Source organism: Salmo trutta, chromosome 4, assembly GCF_901001165.1.
Source record: "Salmo trutta chromosome 4, fSalTru1.1, whole genome shotgun sequence".
Taxonomy (NCBI): Eukaryota; Metazoa; Chordata; class Actinopteri; order Salmoniformes; family Salmonidae; genus Salmo; species Salmo trutta.
The window spans coordinates 42466755-42485459 of record NC_042960.1 but is presented as its reverse complement, the minus strand read 5'-3'; the positions used below and the strand labels follow the sequence as shown (position 1 = coordinate 42485459).

The following is an 18705-nucleotide window of genomic DNA, read 5'->3' as shown; positions in this document are numbered from 1 at the left end:
TGTGCTCTGTACCTAACGGCTTAATGCCTGCTAAACCCTTCCACGTGGCTCGACGAGTCGTGGCAATTAGAGGTCATTATAGACTCATGAAGGGTCTCATTTGTGGGATTACTTAACAGACAATGACATTTTATCTTGCAGAATTCTGGGAAAATAATATTGGAGCTAAAATGGTGTGATGAGGGCGCGCGCCACACATCATTCCGGCTGGTTTGTTCTCTCTCTCTCTTTCTTTCTTATCTTTCTTTCATCTCTTTCTGTCTGTCTATCTTTCTTTCTTTATTCTCTCTCTATATATATCTCTCACTCTCACTCTCTCATTTGAAACCGTTCTCCGTACCATAACAACCCAGAGCGCCTCTCGTGTCATACGCTGTGTTCACTTTATTATAGCAATTACAGTCTGCGTGACAGACGTGTTTGTTTTCTGTCATTTATTCCATCTTAAAGTCATATTCTAATTCGTTTAAAGACGCCAATTCAATTCGTATCAGCACTGGTCACCCACTGGTTGCTCCCCCAAATTAGCAGAAAAACACAGACAACGAATTTACCATGTTCCCTTCCCCTATAAAGCTAATTTACACATAGAACAAAACTGTTATAAACCCCACAAAAATATAAGTGTATGATCTTGGAGATATAGTTCCATTGGAAAATGTGTAGCCAACGTGGTGCTGTTTATAGTCAGTCCAGTTTGACCTCAATATTGCAATCCTTAAACTGAACTCTTGTAGCTTGTAGGCCTACTTATCCTTTGTTTGATCAAAAGGCTTAATGGATGTTTGCGCCTGTAATGTTTGCGCCATGAAAACTCGCAAAGGGCGCGCGGCTCGCCTTCCTGCGCTCTGTCTGGAGGTTCGAGGCGTTTGTCCGCAGATGAAAGTAGAAGTTAAATCCACTGGTGACTCACCCGCCTGGAGATCAAACTCGATAATTATTGTCACAAGATAAGGGATTAACATATTTCTGAAATAGCTGCCTGTTTACCCGGCAGAAACCCACCATAACAAACACTTTCTAATTGAATCCTAATAACTTTCATATAGGCACCACCCAGACGGCAGGCATCCATAATTCTTAAACGTTGGACCCGAAATCTTTACCAAAAGGACGCATGCAGTGTATGATTATACTGCAATTATTAGTCCGCGTAGTCACGAGATTTACAACCTTAAATAGCATTTCCACAAATAAACTTTCACATATAAAGTAGACGTACGCTTATTGTCACCATATACAAGGCTTGGGCAATACAATTATGTTAATTATACAGTAAATATCTAAGCATAATTTGCTCAATAATGGGAATTTTGTAACAAAACGAATAACCGATACTAGAGGCGTTAAGATGGTTTGGATCCCTGCTAAAAGAGAGCTCATTGTTATGGACGATCAAGTCTGTGGTTATACAGTACCAGAATTATAATTCGTTTGGAAATTTCACCCATAGCCACCAAGGCAACTGCTCACATCCTAGAAGATAATGCGGTTTTTTTTTGTATCTCAGTTTGCTGAGAGCTATATTTAGAGGCTGTCGATTGATATGATGATAAAGGTTGATATGGTGGTTGTGGCTTTTCAACTCTAATAGGCTACTGCAGATGTTTGTAAATCAGTTTTATCTATAGACCTACTCGTATATGAATAGATGTAGCCTATCGGTCAAGTTCACATTTGAATCGAGCATGAACAGGTGTAGGCCCTACAGCCATTTTTTTGGGGGGGAAACATTGCAGAAGATGTGCGCACTATTCAAATCAAATCAACATGTATTTTATCACATACACATGATTAGCAGATGTTATTGGGAGTGTAGCGAAATGGGTCACCCACGCGTCACCAAGGCAGCTGATGATACTAGAGAAATATTACTTTGCTAAGTAACTTTGCTCAATCACGTTATGTTTTTGTGTGACTTGTTATTAACATGGCTTTTCATTTGTGGTAAAATTAGCGAATGTGGAGATTTTGATTGGAAGTTCTCTGAGGCATCACGTGGTTTTGCAGGAGAGCATACTGAGCCGGGTGCGCACGTGGGTGACGCTAGGGCCAGCCCTCTCCGGGGTCCCTTTTGTTTAACTATCAAACATAAGCACCTTCCGAGATCCCGAGGGCTTCAGATGACAAAACGGCCAACATCTTGTGCAAGGATCAATACTGACCGCGTATCGTTCTGCAGCCATGTCTAGATCATTTTATGTCGACTCTTTGATTATCAAGGACACGGTGCGACCCATACCTCTTAACGAGCATCCCCGACAAGACTTCCTCTTCCCCATCAGCATGCACTCACCCACCATGATGACGGTCACCGCGCCAGTGTGCCCCTCCAGGAAAAGCGGCACTTTCTGCGTCTGCACGCTTTGCGTCACGTCCCACCACCACTCTCCCCGCAGCGGCATTTCGATGCTGAAGAGTCAGTTCCCGAGAGCGGAGCCCCAGTATTGTCAGAGGATATCACACCACCAACAGTCTCTGCCAGTTGCGCACCCGTCTGCACGCCCTGTCTGCACGCCTGTCTACAAGCCCATGTACAGCGTCACAGACCCCACGAGTTACCACTGTCTCTCCATAGGTAAGACTATGTGCCCTCTGACCACCTGTATCTGCAATACAACAACCTGTCAATTCAACCTTTGAAGTTAGAGCGACATATTTTAATTGAACCACTACATAATGTTTGTTAGTTCGTTAGTCTATCCAATTACGCACAGTAAAACCAATGCAATGTATTCCATAAAACATGTACTGCGGTGTTAGAAATTTGGAATAGAACTATAATGGTTGGCTAAATTGTTGTCCTGTCTCCATCAGGCGCCTCTGAGAGCAGTCACATCCAGAATGGCAAGAGAATGCGCACGGCTTTCACCAGCACACAACTTCTGGAACTGGAGAGGGAGTTCTCCTCCAACATGTATCTTTCCAGGCTCAGAAGAATTGAAATAGCAACTTATCTAAACCTCTCGGAGAAACAGGTGAAAATCTGGTTCCAGAACCGGAGGGTGAAACACAAGAAGGAGGGCAAGGGCACACAGAGGAGCGCGCACAACGGTTGTAAGTGCGCAAGCGGTCACATGGATTACCCAAGGTCTGAGGACGAGGAATCTCTATCCCCTGCATCAGCGTCAGAGGAGAAACATATCTCCCCGATCTGAGGGTATCTCAGACTGCCACTGCACAGACTTCCATTACACTACTGGCACTTAGTCTACCATGGTTCTTCACGAATTCTGCAACACCAGACGACTTCCGGGCCATGAGATACTACTTTCAGTCTGAGAAGAAGTATTGGAAATATCCTTGGTTTCCCCTGGTTAAATGATGTAGGCCTATTTGTACGTTCATTTTATGCTAACTGTGAATACATGTTTTATTTGTTGAAACATAAAAAAATTAAATAAGTGACGTTAAATCCTTCAGGGTTCAAACCAACGTCAAAGTTGTACATCCTCAGTGGTTGTCATACAATGCTTGATATCATTCTTATCAGTGTAAATATGATGGCCGTTGATCCACTCTGTTTCATTTCTTATTTTTCCACGTGAAATTGTATGTACATAGTAGACTATTATGTGTATATAATATGTATATTTGTATTTATTCTAATAAAACATTGGTGAGTTGTATCTCAGACAAAACATTTTTATTTTAAGGGTTGGCATGGTGGATCTTTGATGCAGTCCTTACAGGCCATCGTCATAGCATATTTGTTGAGCTTTTGTGTTTGATATATTTGTCAAGAAATCGATGTTTAGTCTGTATATTGACTAAAATGTTAATTGAATATAATAATTACACACATTTTATCATGAGACTATTTCAAAGAGCATATTGGACGTCATCACACGCAGGTGACCAGAGACGCTATGAAGAACAGTATCAGATTCCCATTCACGTTAACCTTAATTTACTCCATGAGGAAGATAGTCTAGTACAGGGATCATCAACTATTCAGTCGCGGGCTGATTACCTTTCTTCAGTGGATGGTCGTGGGAACATAATTACAAATGTGTAGATTGCGAATTGACCGCAAGAAACGCAAACAGAATGTTTGATTAAAACATAACCATTGTTTACATTTGTATGTGATCACGTCTCTCTATTAAGCGTGGGAATACTTGGGAACAGATTTCCAAAATTAAAATCGATTGGAGCTGATTTCCTGTTATTTTTAGTCTTTATATTCTATTTCGTTGCTCAGAAAACTTGGGGTGACAAATAAAACTACCCGCGGGCTGCCAGTTGGGAAACCCTTCTACTATGTACACTGAGTTTACAAAACATTATGAACACCTGCTCTTTCCATCTCATAGACTGACCAGGTGAATCCAGGTGAAAGCTATGATCCCTTAATGATGTCACTTGTTAAATCCACTTCAATCAGTGTAGATGAAGGGGAGGAGCCAGGTTAAAGAAGGATTTTTAACCCTTGAGACAATTGAGGCATGTATGTGTACCATTCAGAGGGTGAATGGGAAAGACAAAACATTTCGGGTATGGTAGTAGGTGCCAGGTGCACCGGTTTGTGTCAAGAACTGTTTTGTACACTCGGTGTAATCTATACTCATTTTAAGAAGATCAAGAATAGATGGTTTAAAATTCTTAAAAATGTCAGTATGTTCCTTCGACTAGGGTATGCAGTGTCCATCCCACAGAGGGGTGCTCCTACTCGGGTTAACCATGTTATTGTGTCCCTCTCTGAGGAGGTAGATAAAGAGTTCATTCACTGTTAATGAACTATACTGGCACTTAATGAGAGTTCACTTGTTGTCTATACTTAACAACTCTCTCTCACTCACTCACTCACTCACTCACACACACAGATTCTCATCAACCCCCTCCCATTATAAAAACATAAGACACATTTTAAAAATGTCAAATTATGATATAAAGCATTAGAGAAAACTAACATGTAACCTAAACTGACCTATTTCAACTCAGACTCAAATGCATAGGCAGGCTTAAGCCTAATATAATTTAAAATTGGTCATCTGAAATTGAACAAAAGCCTAAATAAATATGTTTGTTATATTTCCATTTAAGTAGACCTACATTCGTTATTAATTATTTTGTATTATTATTATTATTTTTAACACCACCATTATTATTACGTTATTATTGATATCTGGCCTTTATTTGAACAGTAGCTATATAAAGTACTAGGCCTATAATTGGTCCTGCCCACAACGCCCTTTCCGGTTAAGCCCCGGGATAATAGACATTTCATTTACATTTTTGTCATTTAAGAGACAGTCTTATCCAGAGCGACGTAGAGTTAGTGCATTCATCTTAAACTAGCTAGGCCTCTATCGTCCATGTTATGTTGCTTGTCCAAACGGAGTTTAATTGCTGTTTCAGTCCCACGTTGGCTGATTATGCTGCAATTCCTTCGAAACCACAGAACAAGGATACATAGAACTGGGCAAAGGCTTTGACAGGTTAGATTGTCCTGGGACTCGCATTTAGCAGTGGACCCCCGACGGCTGCAGACTCTGAGGGCTTTGAAGAGACAGCTACAGGGTTCCTCGGAGGGCGAGTGAACGATTTGGTCACTGTTTCATTAAGCACTATTTGAACCTTTCAGTTTATGGTAAATTGAGGGGGCACGCTGTAAATGGAAGGATTACGTAGGAAAGGCGATAGGAAATTATCTAACGGTTAATTTAACTCGTTTGAGTCGACGTTTGGGATACATTCCTAATTGAGAAGGGAAGCAGGTGAAGTTTTGGTCCCACGCAGGTCCATTCAGACCAGGAATAAATGGTCTCTTTTCACATCCCGCCGGTGATCATATATTATTGAGGGAAAGCCACCTAATGAATATATATTGAAGTTCCTATTAATCGAATTAGAGTTCACCCCTTGCAGGTGTGAGAGTGAAAGACCACCGGCCCATTAAAACGGATTAACAAAGGAACTGCAGTTTTGGGAAAGTCTCCCCCTTTTCAGACCGACGGCCCTGACCTCGAACTGTCAGTCCACTATAATAGCCTAAAGCTCATGTTTATTCTACCTTCAGGCCATGGCAAGACTATCTGGGGAGACAAACGAAACTCTCAAAAACACCATCACAGTCGTGTAGGCCAGTCAAGTTATTGGCTACAGTCAAAGAAAAGGAATAGCATGAAACAGTTGTGTAAATTCCTGTGGCATGACTTGAAAAAAATTGCATATTGGCCTAAATCATAAACCGTGATAAACCGTTTTCTCTTTGCCCGTGGAAACCTCTGCTTTGGTCATGAATCTGCAAGTAAACTTCGAATTGATTTGGATTTTTGATTTGAAGTACAATTCTGGCACTCGATAAATGTGACAACCCTCTCTTCTGTGTCCAAGGCCTTCGAGTGACCACGAATCATCCTGCCCTGCGTAGCCTATAGGGGCCAGGGGCGAGGAGCTTGATTGTTTTAAATGGTGATGAAACTGTGCATTCTGGACACGTGTCCCATCAATGCTGTCATTGGTGACTTAGTCTAGTGGTATCCCTGTCACCACACAATATGTGCCAGTAACTTTTACCATGCTCTTCATAATATGCCTTTTCTAAAGTGTCCATTCATTTGTAGGATTAGAGTTGCCTCATCATTTAGTGGCTGAATTAATTGATATAGCTCTCCAAAACAGAGGACAATGAACTGAATATGATGATATCGATTAAATACATTTCAGAAAGCCCAAATTGCAGACCACTGCAACATAATAATGATAACACCTTATTTTGATGCAGAGTGATGTACTTTAGCTCAAGTGACTTATGAATAACTATACCAGCAGAATAGAGATGTTATAGGCCAATTGTTATATTCAGTTGTATTATGATCATAATGGCACATTTCTTTGTGTGTGTGTGTGTGTGTGTGTGTGTGTGTGTGTGTGTGTGTGTGTGTGTGTGTGTGTGTGTGTGTGTGTGTGTGTGTGTGTGTGTGTGTGTGTGTGTGTGTGTGTGTGTGTGACATAATTACTAATCACTGCCCTACACTGAAAAAAGTAAAAGTTCTTCAATGGTTTTTCCTTGACTGATAAAGAACCTTTGAGTTAAGTGTGGGGTTCTTGACATGGCATATAAGGTTCTTATGAATTCTAAAAGGTTCTTGAAATATATGTAAGCCTGCAGATGTGTCCCTTTCATAGCACACAGCAAATTGGCCAGTGTTAACTTAATTAAATTAACACATAGTGGTGTAAAATAACCCCAGTTATTAACCAGAGTTGAACCAAAATCGCACCCATCATTACCATACAGGTAACTGCCAAAATAATGCAATCACTTGAGTAAATAACGGATACAAAGTGTAATGAAAGCAGGTGCTTCTACATAGGTGTGGATCCTAAGTTAATTAAACAATTAATATTCCATCATGCTTAGGGTCATGTATAAAAATGCTGAGCAGGCCATTATTTTGGCTACCATGGCTATGCCCTATAAGATGACAATGCCCCCATCCACAGGGCATGAGTAGTCACTGAATGGTTTGATGAGAATGAAAACGATGTAAATCATATGCCATGGCTGTCTCAGTCATCAGCTCTCAACCCAATTGAACACTTATAGGAGATTTTGGAGCGTGCCTGAAGCAGATTTTTCCACCATCATCAACAAAACCTACCAGCTCTCACAGTCTCACGTCAGAATTAGACGTTCATCCATGTTTCTCAAACATCAATATTCAAAGTGTTTAAGGTTAAGGTTAGGCATTAACTCTGAATGGTTAAGGTAAGGGTTAAGGTTTGGGATAGACTTTAAACTTTTTTAAATAAAAAACACATTTCTATCTCTGGACTCAAACTTTGGAACGCTTATGGCTATCGCCATCGCTGTCAACTCCCTAGCAAAACCAAAACGTACTTGAAGATAACAGCGCTCACTGTTGCCCCTAGTGGCCAGTTTCCACGCCCTCTCCCGACATTCTCAGACATGGATGGACGTGACCTGGCTGAACAAAACACCAAATTATGGAATTCCTCATGGAAGAATGATGTCGCATCCCTCCGATAGAGTTCCAGACACTTGTAGAATCTATGCCAAGGTGCAGTGAAGCTGTTCTGGCTCGTGGTGGCCCAACGCCCTATTAAGACGCTTTATGTTGGTGTTTCCTTTATTTTGGCAGTTACCTGTATTTCCCAGCATGCTCTATTGCAGGTTGATTTTTAGAATTCTTTGTTTCAATATCTTTGTTTTTGCATGCACATTGATTGATTACTTAATCTTATGCTACTGAAATATAAATAACATTATTATTTTTTAAACTATTCCAATCTGTTACATGGATTTATTGCACCCGCTACTGAAATGGTTGCTCCAGTTTATATGTTTAAGGTAGTCTCATGACTCATTATTGTCAACCCTAGCAATTATTAAGAAAACAGGTTGCGGGTGAATAAACATTCCAAACGCTGTTTGTCCCCACTCTGGCTGGATCCAAATAGGAATTACAGACATCGCATTACAAGAGAGCATAATGCGACTTGCAGAACTGATATGTCCTGTGAACTGAGATTCAGCCCACTGTGTTTAGGTAAAACTAGTTCCATCAAAATAAAGCCTTACGAAATATGTATTCTAATGAAGAACTTAATTTTCATGGCAACATGATCACCTCGGAGCTTAACTTTTTTTTTTCACCTTAATTTAACAAGGCAACATCTCACTTACTGAAAGTCCTGAATGAATTCAACACTCATGTGTCTGTCACACTGTACTTGTAACTCAAATATTCTCTTGTAAGGCACCCAGGGAAATATGCAAACAAGGCCTAAAACCCTAAAGCAGGGCTATTAAATAACGGTGTTTGGAGGTCCAAAACATTCCTGGGGTGGGATTGTTGTAGTGCTTGAAAGAGACATCCCATTTATGGTTCTTCAGAGATCCTAAAATGGTTCCCCTATCACTCTCAATAACCTTATTTGGTTCCAACTTGCAACTTTATTTTTAAGAGTGTACTTACAAATGTTCCCAGTTGTTCCATAAATGTCGCTGGTGTTATTTTATCAGCTAAACCAGTCATGGTGAATGACAGCTTTACATACAGTATTTACAAAGGAAATAAATTAAACACCCCTTTGATTACGAAAGGTGGATGAATTAGCCCTACATTTCATGCAACAAGTCATAGTGAATGTATGCAATTGAATACGGTTCTGTAAGACTACATATTGGCCTCCAAGAATCTGTCCTTGTCGAAGTAATTTTTATGATGTGAATATATTATTCCATTTAGTAAATATCAAGCATGTCGGATTTAGGTATAACATTTTGTAGTTGTTAAAAATGTGCACCTTTTACCAAACAAATAGGCTAAAAGGTAGAGAAAAGGTTTCGTGTTTCAGGTCAAAAAAAATAAAAAAAAACGTAAGTTAACATGGCTGTAAGTTTCATGTTGGGACTTATGGTTTGTGATTCATTCCCCTCTGGAAATAACAGGTTACATTTTGCATCAGCGTAAACCTTGGTAAATCTGGCCGATAGCCCAGTTATTCGTTTAGTGTCAGTCACGTGACTTGGGTCAGGTATGCACTCATAAACGCACTCCAGGTTGTGGCCTCACTTGAAGGATATATTGCAGGGACGTACATAAACGTCCTAAACATTATCGCTGGGGAAATTAGCTCAATAATGGATACCTTGGGTATTTATGATGGTGGGCGCTTCCAACTGCCGTCACCGGAGGAGTATGACTACAACCCACCCTCCTGCCGCTACAGCTGTGACACCGAGCAGGTACGGATCCCCATTCCCGCTTGTGCCTCTGCCGAACACCAGAGTAAGGGGACTTTACTGCCCTACGATCTATCTCCCTATCAGTACTCGAGCCCTGTTCAGACACAGACCCAGGACCAGGAATACCTGACAGGCCAGGGTCGTGTACCGGACGACTACCATCCAGGAGACAGCCCAGTAGTGGAGGGAGGGTCCCTGGGACACTTACCTTTCTCCTGGATGAGGAGCTCCAGAGTTCACTCGTATCAATCAGGTGAGCAGGCTACTTTGGGGCTACTGCATTATTACAATATTTTTTCATTTGCATGTCATAATTGTGAAATTGATCTCTATCGATTTTTTAATATGCCTACACTTATGTTTTGAATCGATTTAGTGTCTGACAGGTGAAATTAAATGAGAGACGAGGGAGTAGAGCAAAGGTTTCACAAGGCATCAAAACTAGGCCTAACCTAGAATAAATAGGGTTATAGTATAAGAGTAAAAATGCATAAAAATCGAGATAAATTAACAGAGAAAAATAGCTACACTCCTTGTAACCTTGTATAGTCTTTTTTGAAGGTGGTCATTCTGAGAACCCAGACCAACACAAGCGGAGCCGCACCGCGTACAGCCGGGCTCAGTTATTGGAGCTGGAGAAGGAGTTCCTCTTTAACAAGTATATCTCCAGGCCTCGCAGATATGAACTGGCCACCACACTCAACCTGACGGAGAGACATATTAAAATCTGGTTCCAGAACCGGCGGATGAAGTGGAAAAAAGAAGAAACGAAAAAAAATCATCTGAACACCACGAACCGGAGAGTTCCAATAACAATTGCTAAAACGTTTGGAGCAACATGTGACCCTGGGTTTGAAAACCATGCCGGATAATATTTTGCCCTTGCCTATTTAATCATATACAGTATGTCCTTAAACTTTATAGCCTACGTTAGGCCTATTCCGAGGTTCAATGAACATTTACAATTTGAAGTTGCGAGCTATTAAGTTATTTATACAGTTAATGTGCATATCTAAGTAATATGTTAAGTAGTTGCCACATTGATTTAAAATATCTAACATTTTAATTAAAATGGATAAAATCACCCATTTGTTTCACTCGGAATTTCTTGTCTAATTTATTTTAGACAAACAACAGTTTACATAAATTAATCACTTGTTTACTGGGTTCTAAACTTGCATGTTATGATAAAAGCATGATAGGCCTACATTAATTAATTATCCATGTATGAATCAATGAATGATTGTGTTGAATAGATTGAAGTCGAAATTGGAAGAATATCCATATTCTGAGGCAACCTGGTCTCAAAGCATTTCGTATTATTCTGTACATAAATCAGACACCCCATTTGGTATATGTTACATTTTATATGGTATGTTTTAATTTGTGGATGTCCATCACCCATTTCTTATGATATGTTACGAATTGCAATTCCTATTATATGTTACGAATTTTCAAAACATACTATATGTTATGCATTTGCAAAATCTATGATATGTTAAGCATTCTAGGTAGGTGGCTAACATTAGCTCACTGGCTAATGTTAGCTAGGCTAGGGGTTAGGGTTAAAGTTAAGGTTGTTTAGGAGTTAGATTAAAGGGTTAAGTTTAGGGTTAGGTGAAGGGTTAGCTAAAAGGGTTAAGGTTAGGGGTAGGGGTAGCTAATAGACTAAGTAGTTGCAAAGTAGATAAAAAGTAGTAAGTAGTTGAAAAGTTGCTAATTAGCGAAAATGTTAAAGTTGTCCGTGATGAGATTCGAACTGGCAACCTTTGGGTTGCTAGATGTTTGCGTTATACGTTGGGAAATGCCTTCAAAACTAGCCACTAGGGGTAGCAATGAGTACCATTACCGTCAAGTGGGCAGGGGTGGTAGAAGGGTGCTATCCCAGGACTCTGGTTCAGAAGGTTGTGTGATCTATCCCCAGGCAGGTTACCCATGATACAATTCAGTATTCGATGTCCATCCATGTTTAAAGGACATTGTGAGATGAAATGCAAACCAGACACTTGGGTCAACAGTGAGTGCTGTTACCTTCAAGTAGGCATGGTGGATGGGTGCAAGCATCTGCCTCTGATTGCATATTTGAATCCAGCAATAGACAGTTATTTTTGTTTAAAGCCTATCCCAAACCCTTACCGTAGTCATTCAGAGTTAATGCCTAACCTTAAGAATTCAGAGTTAATGCCTAAACTTAACCCTTGAACGATTCAGAGAAGAAGCCAAACACTTCGACATTTGACATTTGGAATTTGATGTTTGAGAAACATGGATGAATGTCAAAATCTGACATGAGACTGTGATAGCTCGTTGCACTCCTAGTCGTGGACACTGGTTTGTTATTTTTGGTTTTAACCCAAACCTTAACCCTTACATGCTGACCAGACTGCCCAAGTTGTGTGTGCGAGCGTTGCAAAACAAATGTACACATACATGTTATTCAATCATTTAATCCAAACTGCTTGTGCGTGTCAACGGGTGTCTTCGTAGTCAGGTGCTAAAATCGAACTTGGAATAGAACTTAGTGTTATTTTAGACACTTGACACGCTCCAAGTCCCCCCTCTCACATCTACTCATTGGTTTTTACGAGCATATACCCAAGTGGGTGATTGAAAGGGGCGGCAGGTAGCCTAGTGGTTAGAGCATTGGACTAGTAACTGAAAGGTTGCAAGCTCAAATCCCCGAGGTAAAAATATGTTGTTCTGCCCCTGAACAAGGCAGTTAACCCACTGTTCCTAGGCTGTCATTGAAAATAAGAATTTGTTCTTAACTGACTTGCCTAGTTAAAAAAAGATGAATGAGGTCCACACTCCGGTCCAGTTGGTGGCCAAAATGTATCTTTAAGTTGGTTGCCAAGGTAAAATAACCCAATGTTTATCTCCCATGACAAATTAGCTAAAAACAGCAAGCTTGCTAAATGTCCATGAATGTTTCATATGTGTTTTGACCTCTCCCCATATTAATATAGTTGTTTCACATTTGGTTTTGTTATTTTAACCTATGTGTTATGAACGCGTCTGCAGGGGATAGACAAAATCAACCTGAGCAAGATGGCACACTCATGTCACCTTAATCATTCGGAATGAGTGACTAAACATAACCTTAACCTCGAAATTTGACATTTGGAGAAATGGAACAATACAGAGCATCAGGAGGAACAAAAACACTTCGGGAATTTGACGTTTAGAGTAACATCGGAATTTGCCGTTTGGAGAACGTGGATGAACGTCTAATTCTGCACTGATACTGAGAGCTTCTTGTTCCACATAGCTTTAGCCAGCAGAATGGTTGGTCTCATAAGTCTAAAAGGCATCTGCAAAGGGTTTACCTTAAGGGTGTCAAGACCTGTAATTTGTGGACAAATTATTTTATGAGCGGTTTAAGATATGATTTCCGTTTTCGATTGTAGGCCAATTTTTATAAACCTGCGGCTAAAGATAACAAAGTACCTTTTCAAAGTGAAGAACAATGCATATCGCAACATTTTCTCTTTCAGGGCCCTGTCATAGCCTAACTCAGAGAAATTGAAAAGAAGAAAAAGGGACCAGCAGGACGATGGCAAATACCCAGAACAAGTATGACTCCCCCCCGAGTTTGAACAAACAATTAAGTCACTGTGTCACCTCCACTGTTTGTGCAAATGCAGGTTGCTCAGCAACACTCATCAACACAAATCAACACAACCGAGCGACTTACTTTCAGCCTATAGGGGTTGGATTAAAAACATGGTGTTTTTGTCAAATCCTGGGCTATTTGTAGAACATCAATGTTGGCTGATATGAAAATGTAATTCTTTGACGTTTTGAGGTCGATTTTGCATCAGGACTATATTCGTTTTTAGCAGGTTCCCTTGTAAATTGAAGTTCAGTTATTCAAATCTCTATTTGACTCATTCATTGTGTACTCTGAGGTCATCTGGACCAACCTTTTAGGCTAAATATGACGTATGCACAAGTCATTTTCATGTTGTTAAAATACTAAGATAAGGATATTTGTGTTTGAATGGGAGTGGAGTGGAATGGGCTGCACCTTTTGGGTGCGTACCACTGTGTGAAACGATGAGAAAGCCCCTACAGCGGCAAGGGCGCGTTTCAGCAAGCTAGACAGCGCTCGAGGGGACAGATAACCCTGTACCATGCAATGACCACTGAATATGCTCTAGAGAGTAAACTATGCCTAATCTTACGTAAAAGCCATGTGTTTGAATGTCTGAAAGTGAATGTTACATTGCTGATTGAAACAGCCTAAGATTAGACGAGTTTTGTTAGTCTATCTACGAATTACCTTACAAAAAACTTAACAGAGAGAGGTCCCCGCCCCTGTATCGGTAAAAATCTGAGGGACGGGGTCGAAGAAATGTTACAACTCTCAAATTCATAGACAGAGCTATGGATGCAAGGACTGACCAACCATGATATCAAAATGATAGTTTAAACCATGTTTTTAAGTTATGTAGTATCTGTTTAAATGGAGTAAAACTAACGTATATGTTCGTTTCTGTTGGAGTGCGACAGTTGAACTAAGCTAATGAGGAATTTCTAAGTTATATTCTTCAATAATCAATGGGTAGGCAACTACATATCATTCATTTCCAAGAATGGATGTAGCAACTGCAGATTGCTCCTCTGACATGACATTTTACGACGGCAATATCGATTTCAACAGGGTGTGTATCTTCACATTTCTGTGGTGATTGAGATGGCCTATCCTAATTCAAAATGTGCAGATTTATGCCTTCGTTGATGTCAAAGGGAGATTTGCGCGTTGATTCAAATGGACAGATTGACATATTCTGCCCAGAGGCAACACAAATATCCATATGACCTTATATATCACTGACCTTTCGTATAGCTCTATATAACAATGTGTTTGTCTTCATATAGCCTAAGTAGTGCAATCTCTTTGGAACTTAGAGGGCTCTCCTAAGCTGCTGTTTAGAAGTCTCACATGGCACATCCATAGATAGCTTATTCCAATTCATTTCTATGGGTTTACAGTATTATAGGCTATTGAAGCTGTCATTTTGACTGATGCTGGGTTCAGACACTAAAACGGGTCTGGAAAAACAGTTTGGGGTCAATTATTGACCAAAAAGCCTCCAGTTGAAACCAAAAACATTTGAATGCCCCCTTGTGGATGCTTGCTTCTCAGTGGAAGTAGGCTACAGGTAACTGACCAAATAAAGGAAACACGAGTAAATGAGGGGTACAAAGTATATTGAAAGCAGCTGCTTCCACACCGGTGTGGTTCCTGGTTACATAAGCAATTAACATTCCATCATTCTTAGGGTCATGTATGAAAATGCCCAGTTGCCCATTATTTTGGCTACCATGGCTAGAAGAGAGCTCAGTGACTTTGAAAGTGGGGTCTCAAAGGAGCATTGGGGGTTTAAAGGGTGCGTGTGTGTGTGTGTGTTTCTGTGTGTCAGTCACCAGATCTCAAGAGATTCTGGAGCGGTGCCTGAGACAGCATTTTCCATCACCATAAAAAACAAAAACAAATTCTGGAATTTCTCATGGAAGAATGGTTTCGCATCCATCCAAAAGAGTTCCAGACACTTGTAGAATCTATGCCAAGGCATATTGAAGCTGTCTGGCTCGTGGTGCCCCAACGCCCTATAAAGACACTTTATGTTGGTGTTTCCTTTATTTCGCAGTATGCAATCTTTTCTTGTTGGCAGTCAATAAATGTTATCATCCTGATCCCCAGTTGGTTATTGGGCTACACAATTCATGAATTACATTTCCAAATTATTACTATAGACCAGGGGTTCACAAACCTTTTCACTTAGGCCCCATCATTGGGGAACATCTGTAATTTTTCAGGTTTAATAAAGCTCATATCCTCTAATTCCATAGGCCTACATTTTGCCATGGCATGGATTTTTTTTCTTCAGTTTTAAAGCTCATTCCCTGCAATTCTACACACTTGCCATGGGTTGGAGAGACGATTTTGCAGTTTTAAAGGTTATTTCCTGCAATTGTACACTTTTGCCATGTCTTATGTGTGTCCGGTGTGATATCTGAGTAACTCAAACATTACAACAAAATCAATAAAACACCTAGCTCAAAAACATTAGCTTACATAGGCTAGTTGATCTGGACATTTCAGAAAAGTTATAAATAGCTCTCTAAGGTCTGCAATGACTGACATGACAAGAGGAAAACTGCTGATGCACTACTCAATTTTGAAATGGCACCTTATGCATTGTACTATTACAACTGTCCAGAGTAAGTTGAAAGTCCGATTGAGTTCCTTAAATAAAATAAAAACGTGTATTATTTATTTTAACTCCGGGCCCCGTTCTGACCGCGCCCCACAGTTTGGGAAACACTGCTACAGTATACACTGAGTATACAAAACATTAAGAACACTTTCTCTTTCCATGACAGATGGACCAGGTGAATCCAGATGAAAACTATGATCCTTTATTGATGTCACTTGTTAAATCTACTTCATTCAGTGTAGATGAAGTGGAGGAGACAGGTTATTAAAGAAGGATGTTTAACCCTTGAGACAATTGAGACATGGATCGTGTATGTGTGCCATTCAGAGGCTGAATGGGCAAGACAAAATACACTGCTCAAAAAAATAAAGGGAACACTTAAACAACACAATGTAACTCCAAGTCAATCACACTTCTGTGAAATCAAACTGTCCACTTAGGAAGCAACACTGATTGACAATAAATTTCACATGCTGTTGTGCAAATGGAATAGACAACAGGTGGAAATTATAGGCAATTAGCAAGACACCCCCAATAAAGGAGTGGTTCTGCAGGTGGTGACCACAGACCACTTCTCAGTTCCTATGCTTCCTGGCTGATGTTTTGGTCACTTTTGAATGCTGGCGGTGCTTTCACTCTAGTGGTAGCATGAGACGGAGTCTACAACCCACACAAGTGGCTCAGGTAGTGCAGCTCATCCAGGATGGCACATCAATGCGAGCTGTGGCAAGAAGGTTTGCTGTGTCTGTCAGCGTAGTGTCCAGAGCATGGAGGCGCTACCAGGATACAGGCCAGTACATCAGGAGATGTGGAGGAGGCCGTAGGAGGGCAACAACCCAGCAGCAGGACCGCTACCTCCGCCTTTGTGCAAGGAGGAGCAGAAGGAGCACTGCCAGAGCCCTGTAAAATGACCTCCAGCAGGCCACAAATGTGCATGTGTCTCCTCAAACGGTCAGAAACAGACTCCATGAGGGTGGTATGAGGGCCCGACGTCCACAGGTGGGGGTTGTGCTTACAGCCCAACACCGTGCAGGACGTTTGGCATTTGCCAGAGAACACCAAGATTGTCAAATTCGGCACTGGCGCCCTGTGCTCTTCACAGATGAAAGCAGGTTCACACTGAGCACGTGACAGAGTCTGGAGACGCCGTGGAGAACATTCTGCTGCCTGCAACATCCTCCAGCATGACCGGTTTGGCGGTGGGTCAGTCATGGTGTGGGGTGGCATTTCTTTGGGGGGCCACACAGCCCTCCATGTGCTCGCCAGAGGTAGCCTGACTGCCATTAGGTACTGAGATGAGATCCTCAGACCCCTTGTGAGACCATATGCTGGTGCGGTTGGCCCTGGGTTCCTCCTAATGCAAGACAATGCTAGTCCTCATGTGGCTGGAGTGTGTCAGCAGTTCCTGCAAGAGGAAGGCATTGATGCTATGGACTGGCCCGCCCGTTCCCCAGACCTGAATCCAATTGAGCACATCTGGGACGTCATGTTTCGCTCCATCCACCAACGCCACGTTGCACCACAGACTGTCCAGGAGTTGGCGGATGCTTTAGTCCAGGTCTGGGAGGAGATCCCTCAGGAGACCATCCGCCACCTCATCAGGAGCATGCCCAGGCGTTGTAGGGAGGTCATACAGGCACGTGGAGGCCACACACACTACTGGGTCTCATTTTGACTTGTTTTAAGGACATTACATCAAAGTTGGATCAGCCTGTAGTGTGGTTTTCCACTTCCACTTTAATTTTGAGTGTGACTCCAAATCCAGACCTCCATGGGTTGATAAATTGGATTTCCATTGATTATTTTTGTGTGATTTTGTTGTCAGCACATTCAACTATGTAAAGAAAAAAGTATTTAATAAGATTATTTCTTTCATTCAGATCTAGGATGTGTTGTTTAAGTGTTCCCTTTATTTTTTTGAGCAGTATATGTAAGTGCCTTTGAACATGGTATGGTAGCAGAGGTGTAAAGTACTTAAGTAAAAAATAGTTGAAAGTACTACTTAAGTAGTTTTTTGGGGTATCTGTACTTTACTCTAGTATTTATATTTTGGCCTACTTTTACTTCACTACATTCCTAAACAAAATTATGTACTTTTTAGTCCTTACATTTTCCCTGACACCCAAAAGTACTTGTTACATTTTGAACGCTTAGCAGGACAGGTCAAATGGTCCAATTCACAATCTTATCAAGAGAACATCCCTGGTCTTCCCTACTGCCTCTGATCTGGCAGACTCACTAAACACATGCTTTATTTGTAAATTATGTCAAGTGTTGGAACATGCCCCTGGCTATCCGTAAATGTAAAAAAAACAAGAAGGTTCTGTCTGGTTTGCTTAATATAAGGAATTTGAAATGACTCATACTTTTGATTCTTAAGTATATTTTATCAATTACATTTTATTTTTATATTTAAGTATATTGAAAACCAAATACTTTTAGACTTTTACTCAAGTAGGATTTTACTGGGTGACTTTCACATTTACTTTTGAGAATTTCAATAAGCATTTTTCTAAGGCTGGCCACGCTTTCCACCTGGCTACCCCTACCCCGGTCAACAGCCCTGCACCCCCCACAGCAACTTGCCCAAGCCTCCCCCATTTCTCTTTCCCCCAAATCCAGATAGCTGATGTTCTGAAAGTGCTGCAAAATCTGGACCCCTACAAATCAGCCGGGCTAGACAATCTGGAACCTCTCTAAAATTATCCAACGAAATTGTTGCAACCCCTATTACTAGCCTGTTCAACCTCTCTTTCGTAT

At 40.9% G+C, this 18705-nt stretch overlaps 1 protein-coding gene and 1 pseudogene across 1 annotated transcript; both read left to right on the top strand.

The window, feature by feature from the left end:
• Positions 1–2105: 2105 nt before the first annotated feature.
• LOC115191536 (GS homeobox 2-like) lies at positions 2106–3627 on the top strand. Its single transcript, XM_029749337.1, has 2 exons — positions 2106–2578; positions 2818–3627. Exons 1-2 carry the CDS (start codon positions 2185–2187, stop codon positions 3156–3158), a joined length of 735 nt encoding a protein of 244 aa, XP_029605197.1. The 5' UTR covers positions 2106–2184; the 3' UTR covers positions 3159–3627.
• A 5588-nt stretch (positions 3628–9215) lies between these two features.
• LOC115192387 (pancreas/duodenum homeobox protein 1-like) lies at positions 9216–10807 on the top strand (annotated as a pseudogene).
• Positions 10808–18705: the final 7898 nt, after the last annotated feature.

What these genes read in the sequence shown, in the direction of transcription:
- LOC115191536 (XM_029749337.1), top strand. Translation starts at nt 2,185, where the DNA reads ATGTCTAGATCATTTTATGTCGACTCTTTGATTATCAAGGACACGGTG. An exon ending in TTACCACTGTCTCTCCATAG is followed by an intron (nt 2,579 to 2,817) that starts GTAAGACTATGT and finishes TGTCTCCATCAG; the next exon opens with GCGCCTCTGAGAGCAGTCAC.